Here is a 17,617-nt window from a genome sequence, read left to right on the forward strand (position 1 = left end):
CCACTATATGCCCTCGCTCAAAGTCCATCAACTGCACATACGGTTCACGTCCACGCTGTCGTGGCATGCTACCAGTGTTAAAGACTGCGATGGAGCTCCGTATGCCACGGCAAACTGGCTGACACTCACGGCGGCGGTGCACAAATGCTGCGCAGCTAGCGCCATTCGACGGCCAACACCGCGGTTCCTGGTGTGTCCGCTGTGCCGTGCGTGTGATCATTGCTTGTACAGCTCTCTCGCAGTGTCCGGAGCAAGTATGGTGGGTCTCACACACCGGTGTCAATGTGTTCTTTTTTCCATTTCCAGGAGTGTATTTGTGATAGTGTTGCTTATTGTGATACAGACTTTGTAGTCTCATCATTCAGCCGCAGTATACACTATGTGGCCAAAAGTATCCGGACAACTGGCTGAAAATGATTTACAAGTTTGTGGTGTCCTCCATCAGTAATGCTGGAATTCAATATGGTGTTGGCCCACCCTTAGCCTTGATGACAGCTTCCACTCTCTCACACTCTCTCAGGCATACATTCAATCAGGTGCTGGAAGGTTTCTTGGGGAATGGTGGCTCTTTGTTGATGGAGTGCTGCACTGAGGAGATTGTGTGCTGTGGTTTTTCACTCCACACACCGTTTTTTCACTGTTCAGTCCTCCTATGTTTATGCTCCTTACACCAAGTGAGGCATCGTTTGGCATTTACTGGTGTGATGTGTGGCTTATAAGCAGCCACTCGACCATGAAATCCATGTTTTTGCACTTCCCGCCTAACTGTCACAGTAGTTACAGTGAATCATGATGCAGTTTGGAATTCTGGATAGATGTTTGCCTATTACACATTATGACCCTCTTCAACTGTCAGCAATCTCTGTCACTCTGTCAGTCAACAGATGAGGTCAGTCTGTATACTTTTGTGCTGTACGTGCCCCTTCACATTACCACTTCACTATGACATCAGAAATGGTAGACGTAGGGATGTAAAGGAGTGTGGAAATCTCACATACAGATTATTAGACAAGCGACACCCTATCACCTAACCACATTTGAAGTCTGTGGGTTCTGCAGAGCACTCCATTCTGCTCTCTCACAGTGTCTAATGACTACTGAGGTTGCTTACATGGAGTGCCTGGCAGTAGGTGGCAGCACAAAGCACCTAATATTGAAAACATATGTTTTTACGAGTGTCCATTACTTTTCATCACTTAGTGTATATTGTTTATGTACTTAAGAGATTCCAGTACAAATGAAAATGATCTGGAATCAATAATGTTTTCGTGCTTCTAACTAGTGCATTCAAACCGTAAAATCGCGTAAACATTTTTTTTTTATCAAGATCTGCTCTATTGTACCTCATATTTCATTTCTCATCTAACTATTCACTCTCACAGACTGTATCTGTTCTACTTGAGCCATTTTCTTAGAATCCAAATAGCCAACCAATGTTCTACTTTACTAAAGAAATATAGTAGGCTTGAGGCAGAGATCCTATTTTTTCCTCTTTGTTGGCAAAGTTAATTTGCTTCTGATGAAAGTGTGAATGTTTGAAGTTAATTGCTAATTTGTAGTGTCACTCTTCATATGTGCCACAGGTTTGTGTTTCATCACATTAATTTTGCAATGAGTCTACTTTAATTATTATATGGTTTTTTTTCTTTAATGCCAAAAGATTGACTGTGATATCTAACTATTATTTTGTCTTTTTCATCTGCATCTGTTAATATTATTTGATCATGCATTTACCTCACCAGTAATTGGTTGTAAAGAAAAGTATAATGCAATATCAAAAGTTACATATTTATATCCAACTCTCCCAGTAGCGGTAGTATATTATTTGCAGTAGGATGTTTTGTATCTGAGAAAAAAGCTTCCAGTTAATTGTTCATTTGTGTGAATATATGTTCTTATCATGTTATCAGAAATATTTGTTAATGTGTATATCATAAACTTTTTCAGGCATATCAATGTTCCTATCCAGCATAGCTGCTTTTTTTATTTGGTTCCTAGATACAGATGCAGCTGTCATGATATTTGAAGCAATATTCAATTTCATGTTTATAGCTGGATGGAATGTTATTGATGTAATTACTATTGAGTCCTATCCCACACACTTAAGGTAATTCTTTGTACCCTTTGATATATTTTGCTCAAAATTAATCAAAGTCACATAATGTGTATACTAAATCATGATTATTTCTGTAGCTATGAGAGTGGCTGAAAAAATAGTGCCTTCACATTCAAGATTTTTCTGCACATATTTTGATGATGTAAACATTACATGTTGTACAGAAGTAATATGTTCTAGCAATAAGTCTGAATATAAACATAAAGTAGTTATTTCTTCTGTTGTTTCATTACATGAAGTTATGTATAACATCACACAAAAAAGACTTTCATAGCTGGTATTTATATGCCATTAAATAGTATTTATTTTCTCCTGTTATATGTGTGAAGTAACTTAGTCTGTGTAGGACAATACAGTGACATAAGTAAATGAGAATTAATTTAATACCACTCTGAAGATTTTAATGGGTGTGCCTTAGAAGAATTCTGGGGTTTGGACATAAAAACCAGAAAAAAAGTCAATACTGTACATAAATTTATTGTCCAGCATGTGGAACTTGGTGGTGTAGGGTATGCAACTGTAGTAATTATTTGGAACCAGTCTGTCTGTGTACCTCCATGATGCTAGACACACAACCTCTTAAAAATGACTTTGTTGGCTGAAACATGTAATGGCACTTCAAAATAAATGTGCAGCTGGTGCTGTTATTTCATTCCAGCTATACATAAAACCAAAGTATACCGAAGGAGAGAATCAAGAATATTTGGAAAAGACTGATCGGGATAGGCAGGTTCACAAAGACTATGTTTGGAAATTATAAAGCAGAAACAGTAGAAGTTACAGTATTGTATCAGATAAAAGAATGGAACTAGATTAAATTATTTTCATTGCAAATATATTTTTAATAGTGAAAAAGTTGGCTCCTTCCAAGGACAAAAACACAGTTATTGACACATGTTGACACTTAGGAAAAAAAACACAGAAGGAAAAGTAAAAAGGCACTATGAATTGCTTTCTAAAGATTGTATGACAAGTTTTTGTATCTAAATTTTCTCAGCCAAGCAAATATTGATGTTTAGAAATGTCTGGATTACAGTTTTCATATTGTTTTATTTCTTATTGATGTGGGAATTCAGCCATATGACCTCCATCAATGTCATCCATTATGAATTTTTCTTTGGTGGTTAAACTCTATTATCACTGCAAGTCCCTTCATTCCGATACTATCTTCTAACTTTTTGTGTCATAGATGATGTCTCACAAGCTCACTTTGACCATTTCATACTGAGCTAAGTGAAATGATGTCAAGTTAATGTTCCATCTTGTGGGAACATATCTATATTTGACAGTGACATTCAATTCTGTTTTTTTCATCCCATTAACATTGAGTGTGAATTAACCTTAAATTTGTCACAAGGTTTCAAAGTCGCGTACACTCAACTGCAGAGTGACATTCATTATAGAAAGAATCCCCTATGTTGCACATATGACATTTGTCCAGAACACCCTTTCTTCCAGTAGTGATAGTCCAGTAAGATATACAAGATTAGATTAGATGTACTTTTTGTTCCAATTAGTCCATAGAGAGAAGATCCCAAACACATAACAGAATAACAACATACAATACATAGTTGAAGAGAGAAAAACATTTGCTAAGGTATCATCTATAGATTCCAAGTGAAATGGTTCTCATGGATGTGGGAAGAGTAAAAATATCACAAATGTATATTAATTTAAAAGGTGATAACAAACTTGTCACAAAGTGTGTAAATCTACAGTACAGTGCTATGCTTATGATAATTCTTCAGCTGTTGTAGCCACACATTATCAATGTGAAAAATCAGTTTATCTCATTTATGATCAGTGAAGATGTACAGAAGTCAGATTTCACATCAGACTCAGATTATTTGATATTGTTAATAACATATACACACATCAGACAGTTCTACTACGAAATTCATCACTAGAGTAGAAGGAGTTGGCCACCAATAAATCATTCAGGTTCCTCTTAAACTGAACTTTATTGGTAATTAAACTTTTTTAGCTTCTGGAAAGTTACTCAAAATGAGCGTTTCTGAATAACGGACACATTTCTGCACCAAAGAAACTGACTTTAAATCTTTGTGAAGGTTATGCTTATTTCTATTACTGATTCTGTGACCTGAGCTATTGTTTTCAAAAAGAGGTATCTTATTTATGACAAATTTCATTAAGGAATCATTATAATCGGTATCAGTAGTTAGTATTTCTAGTTCCTTGGACAGGCCTCAGCAGGATGTTCTTGAGTTCACGCCACAAATAATTCACATTGAAAGTATTTGGAGTCATATCACTTAACAGTTGTCTGTATCACTTGACAGCACCTATAATTTCATCTTTTGACAGCTGGTGCTAAACACACAATTTCTTCTAAATAGTCAGAACATGATCACTGGAAATAGTCACTAATACATTTTAAACATACTTTAGTGCACTTTTCATGCAAACAAAAGTTTCATTTAATGCACAGTTTTCTTTTAACTACACTTTTGTCCTCTTATTACACAATACACTATTTACTTTATCCTTTTTGCAGCAGTGTGATTCTGCACTCTACACCTGGTACCATCTTCCTTTAGACAATAGTTGTTTTTCAAGGAACTGTAGCACTGTTGTGAGAACGACAGAGAAGCAGCAAAAATTTATGATATGATGAACCTTAGTCTCAAAGAAGTACAAAAAAGTGTCTGAGTTCACAACAGAGCAACAGAAATAAAATTCATTTATTTATTTTCGTGTTCCATAAATCATTGATGTGAGTGCATCACTAGGATGTCGAACATGTCAGATTATTACAGTAATAACCACATTTAAATGGTAATGGGCTTACAGACTAAATCATATACAAACAGATACATGACATTCAAGTGTTTAAATTACAACACAGATTAATAATAAAAGAAGAAGAACAATAATAATAATAATAACCACACAATCAAATTATGAGTCTTACATTCTAATACATATAAAAAGCATTCTGTCATCTGTTGATATGCCATAGCTACATAGTAAGTTATTATGAGACTTCTTAACATTACACACATTGCTCTAATTGTTACACACTGTCAAAAAATTGCTCTAAAGAACAGAAAAGGACTATTCAAAACATAAAATTTCTGCTGTTTTTTGAATTTAGTCATATCCTCAATGATTGATTTAACACAAGGTGGAAGTTTATCATTTACTTTATGCTTTAATAATGTACTCCTTTCTGTACAGTGCTGAGATTTTTTATATATTTGTGAAGATCATGTTTGCCTCTTCTATCATGTACGTAGAAGGATGCAAGGGAGTATCAGAAATTAATCCGCAAACAGTACATTGGAAGTCAAAGTAACTTGTACAAATTAATTGTGGGCAAGAGCACCCATACCTGGGGGCCTCTCCTAGCTTGCAGGGAAAGGAAAAAATATAGTGTAGTCAGATTTTTCTTTCAAGAAAATGATTTAAAATAAATATTACACCAGTTTTTAACAGGGTCAGAGCTGGAACTTTCTTATGGCTATTTACAAGTCACCATTCATCTTCAGAAATATTAAAAATATGCCATCCCTCAGGTCTACCCTCCCCCTCTCCCCCTATGTATCATCACATGAGTGCCCTTGCGAGGGGGGACTCATTCAATTTCCATCATCCTTCATGATGTAGGTCAAAAACTTCCTTCAGATAAGACGATAGCACCCATCAGTAGGACTGCACTCTAAAGAAGAGCTAGGGAATTGATACATTCAAACAGACTTACAATTTCTTGTTACATGGGAGTGCTGGATGTAGTGTAGAACCTGCTTGTACAGTTCCAAGACATTTGACTAACCCAGCATAAATGCTAGAGGTACATGAGAAACTATGAACTAACCATAACAACAAGCTATATCTCTGCTTTAATTATAACAGTTTCATGAACTACTGGAGGAAACAGCAGTAAATCATACTGCAACACAAACTCCTGTTGTCTTTGATCAAATCTGCTCTAACAGCTCTAATTAGTGTTTCCAGATATTGTAAAATAAAAAAAGTAGTCATAACTTGTTAATTGTATACAACAATATTTTCAAAACTTGAACACACATATGTATTATCCCTTCCATACATTTAATATGGTGCACAAATTATTAATAGTGCAGAAGTACACATCTAAAGAAACAAAATTTTTCAAGGGTTTTTCAGTCAAATTCATATTGATCTAATTGTATTTCACTGAACTTTTGCCACTTTTTAATAATTTAGGAATTAGTTTATGTTGCACTGCCTGAAACACTAAACCAAGATCACATGTGGTGCTTTCGTCGTGCTCTTCTCTTAAGTTAACTTGATAGTTTATTTGTTCTTTCAGAATTACACTTTTCCTTAATTTTATGTCCCCTGTATTGTGCATGTTGCTTCAAGTCAGTTTGTCCACTGTACAAAATAAGAAAATGTTGCCTACACGAAGTGCAAAATACTTTACTCTCGTGTGGTCCTGTCTTAACCCATGGAAACATATCTTCCCATTTTTGAGATATATTTGATGACTTGTAAATTGAGAGTGAAACTTTTTTTGCAGAAGGGTCTTTGATGGATCTTTTTCACCCTCAAGCATTTTTAATGTGAAAGTAATTTTCTATTGAAAACAAACAGATTAAAAACACACTCTGAATCATACTTGAATCACAGACATTGCTGAAGAAATTGATGTAAATTAATATGGCTGGTTGTAGCTTTTGTTTGGAAGCAGAAGCACTGCCAATATTCTTGAAATTCAACATAACCAAACAAACTGTTGCAAAGTCATTTTTCAAGAAGATAAGTGTTAAGATTACATTTATTCCATAAAATGTAACTTGTAATAGACTCAAATACAAAACTAGAGAATTATTCACTCTGGGTAAAAAAATAAAGTCTGAGGAATTAAATTTTGATGAAAATTTGAAGAATCCATTACCAACAGAGTGTCTGATAACCCTAGTTCTTGTACAGTATGTGCTGATATATAAACATTAATACTATTTGTAAGTAAAGGTAACAGTCAAAGGTGAAGATGTTTGTCTTCAAGCAATATTGATTGATTCTGATTCCACAGCAACAATTGATTATTTGAGAATATAATGATTTACAAAATGGATTACTGTTAAGAATGCCAATGGTTTTCCTGCAGTGATAACATTGGTTGTTGTCAGTTCACTGAAGTTCAGTGCTGTAGGGCTGTACTCTTGGATGAGTAACCATCTATGTCTGCTAAGCACTATTGGAAAATGGGCTGCACTCAGCCCTCGTGAGGCCTACTCAGGAGCTATTTGAATGAGAAATAGTGGCTCTGATAATGAAAACCGCAATGGCTGGTAGAGTGGTGTGTGCTGACCAGATGCCTCTCCATATCCACATCCAGTGACGCTCATTGAATGTGGATGATACTGAAGTCTGTCAGTACTGTTGGGTCTTCTGGGACCTGTTCAGACAGAGTTTACTGTTGAGAATATTGATTAATGAAAAGTTAAATACAATTTACATCTTTCTTTACGTAGTGAACACACACAGCATGGAACTGACTGACTGTAGTACATACATAGAGCCCCCTCGACACTGATAGTACTATCATTGTAAATATATCACATTCCAACACACCTCCTTACGTTTATGTCAGAGTTCTTTGCTCAAGGGATATTGGTCACAAGAGCAGCTCCAATTTAACCACTTTAAATAGTGCAACCAGAATTTGCAGGGAGGCCAATATCATATGTTTCATGACATTTATCTACTTTGGTAGAAATGACACATGGAAGTGACAAGGGTTCATGAAAGCACTTTGTAAAGCAACTTACTTTCAGATGTGGTACTTATTTGTAGTAATGAATATGCATTTAATTCAAACCTGTTGAACGTTTCAAATACTCAGAGAGAAGTAACACGATGTCTGTTGAAGACTTATGACATCTGAAGAATGGAACTAGGGCAGCGTGGGTCACTGAAAGTCATGTACAGACTGTATTCATGAGTTCCTCTGAGAGGCTTTCTAGGAGAGGGGGAGGATCACATTAACTTCCAGGTGTAAATGGTGCTGCAGGAGCAACATCTTGTGCAGTACTGAGGTCTTAGCTTTCATGCCAATCATTAGCTGTGGTAAAAATATCACACATAACTAGAAAAATTCATGAAATCGCATTTAAATGATGCTCACATTAAAATGTGATACAAAATGGCTGAAACAATACACACACACACACACACACACACACACACACACACACACACACACACAGCTCATGTGCAAGTCTTTGGACCAGGATTACTACAATGCATTTTACTAACTATGCTTTGAACCAAAAAATTTATAGCTAGGATTGGCAGCAGTGAGAGAAGATATGAGTTGATCTAGTATGCTTGAGCTCACCTTAAATTGTAATTGACATATTGTTTGTCAATGTAATTTCCATTTTCATAGCTCTGTGGCTTGATCATAATTCCGACAAAATCATCATTGCTTGTCATATTGTTCATTTCTCATTGCTTTTGTGCTGTTAATTGTGATTGCTGTGAAGTGAATCATTGTTATTTTGATAGTGCAATATAAAAGAGTTGGGAAACATCTTCTAAAACAATATGTAATAAAATTTACCAAACATTCCCACAATTCATTAAAAATGAGTGTTGACTTCTTTTAAAACTGGATGAAATTAAATGAAACATCCAGCACACTGCATGTCTGAACATTACGGATACCATAATAGCAAAAGCCTGTCTAATTTGGACCACATAAAGTTCATCATTGACTGATCCTTACTGTGTGAACCCTAGCCTAGAAATATATTTTCTCGGGTAATATTCAGTAAGATACATCACTTGATGAATATAAATTTTATTGCTTTATGAAGCTACTCTATAGACAACAGCAAACAGTTGAAATTCAGTATTGTGTAATTTGGACCTCATCCATGTAATCTGGTCCATATAGTCATTTAAAGTGAACTACATGATACTAACCTGTCCATACATAACAAATACAGAGAAGTCAACTGGAAATCATAACAACCCAATATCAGATGATTACTGTGAACATTGATCACAAAGACAAAAACTGTGATTTGTTAACTCAGCACAGTTTTTGCGTGACCATCCTCTGCATTTCTTGCTCTGAATCCAGTCCTCCTGAAATGATGCTCCATATACAAGACAGAAAGTCTCATTGCTATCTGAAGGCCATGTAACTTCAATCATCATTTTTGTTCGTCATAACAGCCATTGCATATTTGCCCTATGTTTTGTCAATTGTGTCATTACCAGCATCATCTTATGAGTAGTTCTAATTAGAGTTATTCCAGATATTGTACCATGCTTATGATTGTTCCTTCTTGATGGAAGGGGACTAATTTTTTTGCTGAAAAACAGTCATGAAATGCATTCAATGTATCGGGAGTCTGATGATATATACAGTGGGTGTGTGGTTGAATGAGAAGGTCTGGACACTTCATTCTCACCCCTTTGAGGTTCAGTCTGGTTGGTTATAGATGAGGGAGCAAAGTCACCTTTGATAAAAACATATCTATTCACAGGCCATAACCCACTTACTTGGAAAGCATTGATCACTGTTTCCACAGTTGCTATTCCCTGGTGGCCATCTGGAAATCTGTAAGAGTTGATACACTCATATGTAATTTAGGCCAGCAGACCAAATTATACACTTCAATGTGGTCCAAATTACATGAGCAAGAACAGCACAAAGAATGTGGAAATATCACTACACCACCACAGCATGTTTTAAATATAATGTGGTTTGAGCTAATAAAGTGGACAATATACTAACCTATCACTAGCCACCTTTTTTAAGTAACATGTGCCGTGAGAACACACCAGCCTTTCAGTCCAGCTGTTTATATATGAGTGACGGCAGATGGCAATGCCACATGTTTTGCATGGCCATTCACAGAGGTGTCTGAGAGGTGGTGCCATCTATTGTGCTTACACTGTACTAAGGAATGGTCCAAATTACATGGACTTCCTATAAAAAACATGGGCCTAGGAAAAGTGAAATTGCTTTTTATTAAAATATCATAATTCCTTGTTTAACATTAATTCTGAAGTCAACAGGATGCTGATTATTTTAAAGGTATAAAAATAGTGATATAATATATAATACTGTACATCCTTTTGTACAAGAAATTGTTTAAAGACATTTGTATTTGTCTGCTTTTCAAACTGAGTGCTAAACACAAAAGATGGCTAGCTGAATGAAACGTCTTTCTACATATTGGCAAACGGCCAACCTTACTGAATTGGTGTTGGTTAACGATGACAAATCTGAAATGGAATTCATAAATAGGTATTCTGAGGCCATGAAAAATTAACATGCATCTTCAAAGATAGGAAAGTTTGCAATATAATCTCAGAGAATTTGCAACATCATCCATGAGAACACTACAGAGGTGCTGCACACAACAAATGCAGTCTGAGTAGTGCTACTAACAGTATGGCTGAATACTGCATTCTTGGCAGCATTTTCATTTGCTGGAGCTTGTAAAATAGTGGATGGTCATGGGACAACAAGTTACTTATTGTTCAACTGTAGCAACTGTAGTGGCCTATTGAGGTCAAAAGAAGATTTTCGAAATGGTTGCCAATGGCTAAAGAAAAAATGCACTGAACAGACTCCTTATGTGAAAAGTTGCTTGTTAAGTGATTCAACCTTTTTCTGGATTATGTTTTGTATTGCTCATAATGCACATCACTCTTTATTGAAAGTGCTCATGAAGTAAAGTCTCACTGTACTTTGTTCATTGTTATAATAATACTGATGTAAACATTATGCTATTTTTTTCTTCCATGTTTTCTGTTAACTTGTCATTTCTTTCCTGCAGAGATTAAGCCATACCATCAGGAGTAAACTCAGTAACAATAATGGTACGATTCAGTGATTATACGCAAATGCACAGCACTTTATCACCACAACGTCATTTAGATGATTAATGTGTCTCATGTGTATCACTTGAAGTTGACAGATTTTATTGTGTTTAGCAGTTTTTACTCAGATTAGATTAGATTAGATTAGATTAATACTTGTTCCATAGATCATGAATACGACACTTTGTAATGATGTGGAACGTGTCAGGTTAATAAAAGATGTCTGTACAAGAAATTACATTACACAAAATATTGCATGACACTAATGATTAAGTATATATATATATATATATATATATATATATATATATATATATATATATATATATTCAGCCAATGAGTAGAAGGAGTTGTCATCTAGAAATTCTTTTAATTTATTTTTAAATGTTAGTTGGCTATCTGTCAGGCTTTTGATGCTGTTTGGTAGGTGCCCAAAGACTTTTGTGGCAGCATAATTTACCCCTTTCTGTGCCAAACTCAGATTTAACCCTGCATAGTGAAGATCATCCTTTCTCCTGGTGTTATAGCTATGCACACTGCTATTACTTTTGAATTGGGTTGGATTATTATCAATAAATTTCATAAGGGAATATATATACTGTGAGGTTACTGTGAGGATCCCTAGATCCTTAAATAGATGTCTGCAGGATGACCGTGGGTGGGCTCCAGCAATTATTCTGATTACACGTTTTTGTGCAATGAATACTTTTCTACTCAACGATGAATTACCCCAGAATATGATGCCATACGAAAGCAGTGAATGAAAGTAGGCATAGTAAGCTAATTTACTGAGATTCTTATCACCAAAATTTGCAATAACCCTAATAGCATACGTAGCCGAATTCAGACGTTTCAGCAGACCATCAATGTGTTGCTTCCAGTTTAACCTCTCATCAATGGACACACCTAAAAATTTTGAAAATTCTACCTTAGCTACAGACTTCTGTTCAAATTCTATATTTATTACTGGAGTTGTGCCATTTACTCTACGGAACTGTATATACTGTGTTTTATCAAAATTTAAAGAGAGTCCGTTTGCTGAGAACCACTTAATAATTTTGTGAAAAACATCATTTACAATTACATCACTTAGTTCTTGGTTTTTGGATGTTATTACTATACTTGTATCATCACCAAAAAGAACTAACTTTGCATCTTCATCAATGTGGAATGGTAAGTCATTAATGTATATCAAGAACAGTAAAGGACCTAAGACCCTGTGGGACCCCGTGCTTGATAGCACCCCAGTTTGAGGAATCAGCTGTTGTTTTAACATTACACGAACCACTTATTTCAACTTTCTGCATTCTTCCAGTTAAGTATGAATTAAACCATTTGTGCACTGCCCCACTCAAACCATAATGATTTAGCTTATCTAAAAGAATTCCATGATTTACACAATCAAAGGCCTTTGAGAGATCACAAAAAATACCAATGGGTGATGTCCGGTTATTCAGAGCATTTAATATTTGATCAGTGAAAGCATATATAGCATTTTCTGTTGAAAAGCCTTTCTGAAAACCAAACTGACATTTTGTTAGTACTTTATTTTTACAAATATGGGAGGCTACTCTTGAATACATTACTTTCTCAAAAATTTTTGATAGAGCTGTCAGAAGAGAGATTGGGCGGTAGTTGTTGACATCCGACGTATCCCCCTTTTTATGCAATGGTTTTACAATGGCATATTTCAGTCTATCAGGGAAAACACCCTGCTCCAAAGAGCTATTACATACGTGGCTGAGAATCCTACTTATCTGTGGGGAACAAGCTTTAAGTACTTTGCTGGAAATGCCATCAATTCCGTAAGAGCTTTTACTTTTCAGAGAGTTTATTATTTTACTGATTTCAGAGGGAGAGGTTGGTGGAATTACAGTTGTTTCAAACTGTGCAGGTATGGCCTCTTCTATTAATAGCCTTGCCTCTTCTAGTGAAGATCTAGATCCTATTTTCTCCACGACATTTAAAAAATGATTATTCAAAATATTTTCAGTTTCTGATTGTTTGTTAGTGCACTTGTCATTCAGTTTTATTGCACTAAAGTCTTCCTGTGCTCTTGGTTGCCCTGTTTCCCTTTCAATAATATTCCAAATTGCTTTAATTTTATTATCAGAGTTACTGGTCTCAGACATGATACACATGCTTCTGGACTTTTTAATAACTTTTCTTAGTACCGCACAATAGTTTTTATAATATTGAACAATTTCGGGGTCAGTACTCCCTCTTGCTGTTAGATACAGTTCTCTTTTACGGTTGCAAGATATTCTTATTCCTTTAGTTAGCCAAGGTTTTTTATATGTTTTCTTGGAATTATGTTTAACTATTTTCTTGGGAAAACAATTTTCAAATACCCTTAAAAATGTATTGTGAAATAAGTTATATTTCAAGTTTGCATCGGGTTCCTTATACACTTCATCCCAGTCTAGCTGCTGTAGGCTTTCCCTAAAGTTTGCAATATTTATATTGTTAATTGAACGCACTGCTTTGAAAGTCTGATTTATTATACTGCATGGAGCTATGTCATGTACTGTAACAAGCTGTGCACTATGATCTGAAAGACCATTCTCAACAGGATAAGCATTTATGTCCTTAAACTTATCTTGGTCTATAAAAAAGTTATCTATCAATGTACTGCTGTTCTTTGTTATCTGAGTAGGAAAATCAATGACGGAGCTCAAATTGAAAGAACTGAGTAATACTAAAAGGTCATTCTTCCTATTACACTCTTTCAGGGAATCAACATTGAAATTCCCACAAATGATAATTTGCTTCCCCCTGTCTGACAGATAGCACAACAAAGCATCCAAGTTTTCTAGAAATAGCTGGAAATTCCCTGAGGGGGACCTATACACTGTTACAATTATGAAAGTGCCATCATTTAGTTTAAGTTCAGTGGCACATGCTTCCATATGTTGCTCTACACAAAATTTTTTAGTTTCTAAATTTTTTGCACTGTGGAAGCTTTTGACATATATGGCAACTCCTCCTCTCATCATATTATCTCTACTTACATGTGCAGCTAATTTGTACCCATTGATGCTAACCTTTTGCATATCAGTGACAATGTGATGCTCAGACACTCATAAGGTGACAGTAACAATATCTGTCATGGGTGCCACTTAGCCACATAAAAGGAAGCAGGGGTTGTAGGTCTTATACCACAATAAAAATACAAAAATTTCAATAAGAGGGCTGCGTCTGTTTACTTAGTAGTACTTTGATTGTGGTTCTACTTTGGAGACACAAATAACCAAACCATTCTCTAATTAAAACCTATTTCACTTCTTAGTTTTTATATTCACCATCGAAGAGAACACTAATCCTCATAGGTATGAAATGGCAAATGACACTGATAATTTCAAGGTTTAACTTGCCAGCTGTGGGTATTCTTCTTTTTTATTTATTCATTTTTTTACATTACACATCTAGTAAAGTAGGACCAAATTGAGGAGCAAATCTCCAAGGTCATGAAACATGTCAATAAATGAAATTACAACATAAAAGTAATAACAGATAAAATAAAATGTTTATGATCCCCAAAAAATGGCAAGTCATAAATTTACATACATGCAATCAACAATATAACACAGGAATTGAATTTTTCAAGGTACTCCTTGACAGAATAGAAGGAGTGGCCCATGAGGAAATTTTCAGTTTCAGTTTGAAAGCATGTGGATTACTGCTAAGATTTTTGAATTCTTGTGGTAACTTATTGAAAATGGATGCAGCAATATACAACACACCTTTCTGCATAAGAGTCAAGGAAATGCTTCCAAATGCCTGAACTGCCAATTTCTGAGCCAAAAATATCCTTTTAAAATGGTAAGAGTTACCCCAAAGTGTAATGACTTGTGACATAAGCAAATATATACTACTTTTCATGTCAAACTGTCACTCACGTCACTTACTTCAGATACCATTCGAATAGTTAAAATGGCAGCATTAAGTCTTTGAAAAAGATCCTGAATGTGGCCTTTTCACAACAGTTTTCTATCTATCTGAACACCTAGAAGTTTGAACAGTTCCATTTTACTAATCATACACATATTCTGTGAAATTAAAACGTCAGGAGTTTTGAATTGTGGGTTAGAAACTTTAAAAACTGAGTCTTATTGTGATTTAGCATTAGGTCAGTTTTTGCAAGCCATAAACTTACATCATGAACTGCAATATTTGGAACAGTGCCAGTGTTGCATATAATATTCTTTACTATGAGGATAGAGTCATCAACAAACAGAAATATTTTAGAATTGCCTGTAGTACTAGACAGCACATCATTTATATAAATAAGGAACAGAAGTGGTCCCAGCACTGATCCCTGTGGCAAACCCCCCCCCCCCCCCCCCCTCCCCTTTAACTGTGCCCCACTCAGATCCCACATCACAGCCATTCTCAACACTGTGGATAATGACCTTCAAGCCCCTTCTTCTGACACACTCATTCAAGAGGAACCATGCTTTACATGTGTTTTCTTACCATCTAAACCTTCATTTCTAGTTAATCGGTCCACTAAGAAAATATCTCCTCTTAAGAAATCTTTCTTCGTCTCTAACTATATGATTTTTCCTGTAATACCCAATATTTCCTTTCCTTTGTTTAACTTTACTGCTATGGTATGTGCTTTAATGAATTGTCAGAACTTGATAATTTGTTCTGAACTCCTTTGCATCCATACAGTGGGAACATTGCCAAAAGGGTGGACATTTCCCCATATTTGTCTTCCAGTGTATGTCTTGAGAATGGCCAATAATTACTTCCAAACATGGCACTGAAACTGTGACCAGACTTCCACACCATTGGTACTTCCATCTATCAGTTTCCAGGACTACATTTTACCAATCTAATCGATACATTCTATTTTAGGGAGTATATTCAGTCTACAATGTGAGAGTTTAGCTCTCTACCATGATTAGTTTTCACCAACAAAATAATTGTTTGTGAACCTGTATTAGTGATAAAAGTAGACTGCCTACCATTAGTTTCACCTTGTACAGTTATATTTGCTACCTGAGCAAGTCATCTCTCTTACTGGATTTGCTTCACAGAAGGGGAGTAAGGAGCAGTGGCACAACTGCTCTCTTAAGGTTTCTCATATTTGCACTCCTGTACACATTCCCTCGAGCATCCTGGTAACCTATTTGGTTAGCTGAGTGATACCATTAAGTCAGGCAATTCATTCACTCATATCTGATCTTTCTACAGTTTGCACATGCCAGTTCCAGTCTGGTGCCTTGAGGATTGTGTGTTTGTGACAAGCACAGTGCATTTCAGAAATGAATACCCATCTAAGGGGTTCACTCTGATGGGGGTTGGACAAGTTGATTGGCCTCCTTGCTTAGAAACATGAGTCATATGGTCTCCTGCAGTGTGCTTTATGAAGTACACCTCACCTCAGCACCTACATGTGAGTCAATCGCATGAACGAAAACATCCACACTGTGAGCTCTGATCTCACAGAGTAGTATCTCATTTTTTGTTATGCTCCACCAATCTCCTTGTAGCTTAAAGTTGGTGACTCCTAATAACACTTCATCACGTGATGTGGACATTTTCCCAACATTCATTTAATTTCATAAGAAGATGTGGGTATTTTCATCTGGTTTGCTTGTGGATGTATAACCCAATGCAAAATCAATTATAGGCTGGGACAGAATTATCTGTGGGAGCCCCAGAAATGGGGAAACAAGGGTAATTATGTACACAGTACTGCTGCTTTGCAGTGCCACATTCAATAATTTCTCATTAAGACACCTTTGCAGATCTTCATTCTCCACCCAGAGTTCCCCATCCTTGCTTACAATTATGTATCCATCTCCAGCTGTCCCTGTGACCTGATTGTGGACATCCCTTAAACTGTGCATGTGAACAAAACCAAAAGTCTTTGACAGCAGCTCTTAGTGGTGTCTTTGGTGTCAGAAACCCCAGCGACACCTTTTCCTTAATAGCGGAGGTTGCCATTTACATCTGCTGATCGACAATCAGTATGGCAGCAACAGGGCGCAGTGGCACCTGATGATGTCAGGGCAGTGCTGGGTTTTTTGTACTCATTACATGGCCTTGTGTGAACGTGGAAGAGTCAGAGGATGAGGTTGGATGGACTTGCACAGCAACAGCAGCAGTGACAGTACTGGAGAGACTGCAGCAGGCACCCCAGACTGACAAAGAGCCCCTCCACTAAACATTTGCACAGAGCCAGATGACTCCACATGATAGTTTGATGCATCCCCTCTTGACTTAATAAATAGTATATGGCACCTCCAAACCAAACCCATGGTGAATCTAACATCTTACTTCTAACACCAGTTTGTACACTCACTTTATGGGCAGGGGTGTATAGTTTTGGCTTGCAAATAACATACTCGTGCTAAGAAAAGGAAACCATTTTGGTTTACTTTCTGACTGAATTACTAGAAGGCAAGAGAAGGTATCTCCAGTAGCCCAAATCCCATGCTGGAGGAGAAGGAAAGTGAAAAGGAAAAGAAGAATAAGCGATTCAGTATCTACTCTAGGTAGTGACACAAGATAGATGAGAGCTCTGTTTTGTGGTCGTAGCTCCCATAGCCTTCTGTCCCACAAGTCAGGTGACCCTGCGGCATGATCTAATTTTCAAGGTTACTTGCTATAATGATTTAGCAACACGCGATCTAGTGT

At 36.2% G+C, this 17,617-nt stretch overlaps 1 protein-coding gene across 2 annotated transcripts in view; it reads left to right on the forward strand.

Annotated features, from left to right (window-relative positions):
- The window catches only part of LOC126298917 (synaptic vesicle glycoprotein 2B-like), a 225,480-nt gene that overhangs the window by 200,430 nt on the left and 7,433 nt on the right, over positions 1-17,617 (forward strand). Inside the window, exon 11 of one of the 2 annotated variants that reach the window (XM_049990457.1) lies at positions 1,948-2,107. The exons of the other annotated variant lie outside the window; for it this stretch is intronic. Within the exon in view, the coding sequence (XP_049846414.1) occupies positions 1,948-2,107 (160 nt within the window). The remainder of the gene's footprint in view (positions 1-1,947; positions 2,108-17,617) is intronic. 2 annotated transcript variants of the gene reach the window in all.

Source organism: Schistocerca gregaria, chromosome X (assembly GCF_023897955.1).
Source record: "Schistocerca gregaria isolate iqSchGreg1 chromosome X, iqSchGreg1.2, whole genome shotgun sequence".
Lineage (NCBI taxonomy): Eukaryota > Metazoa > Arthropoda > Insecta > Orthoptera > Acrididae > Schistocerca > Schistocerca gregaria.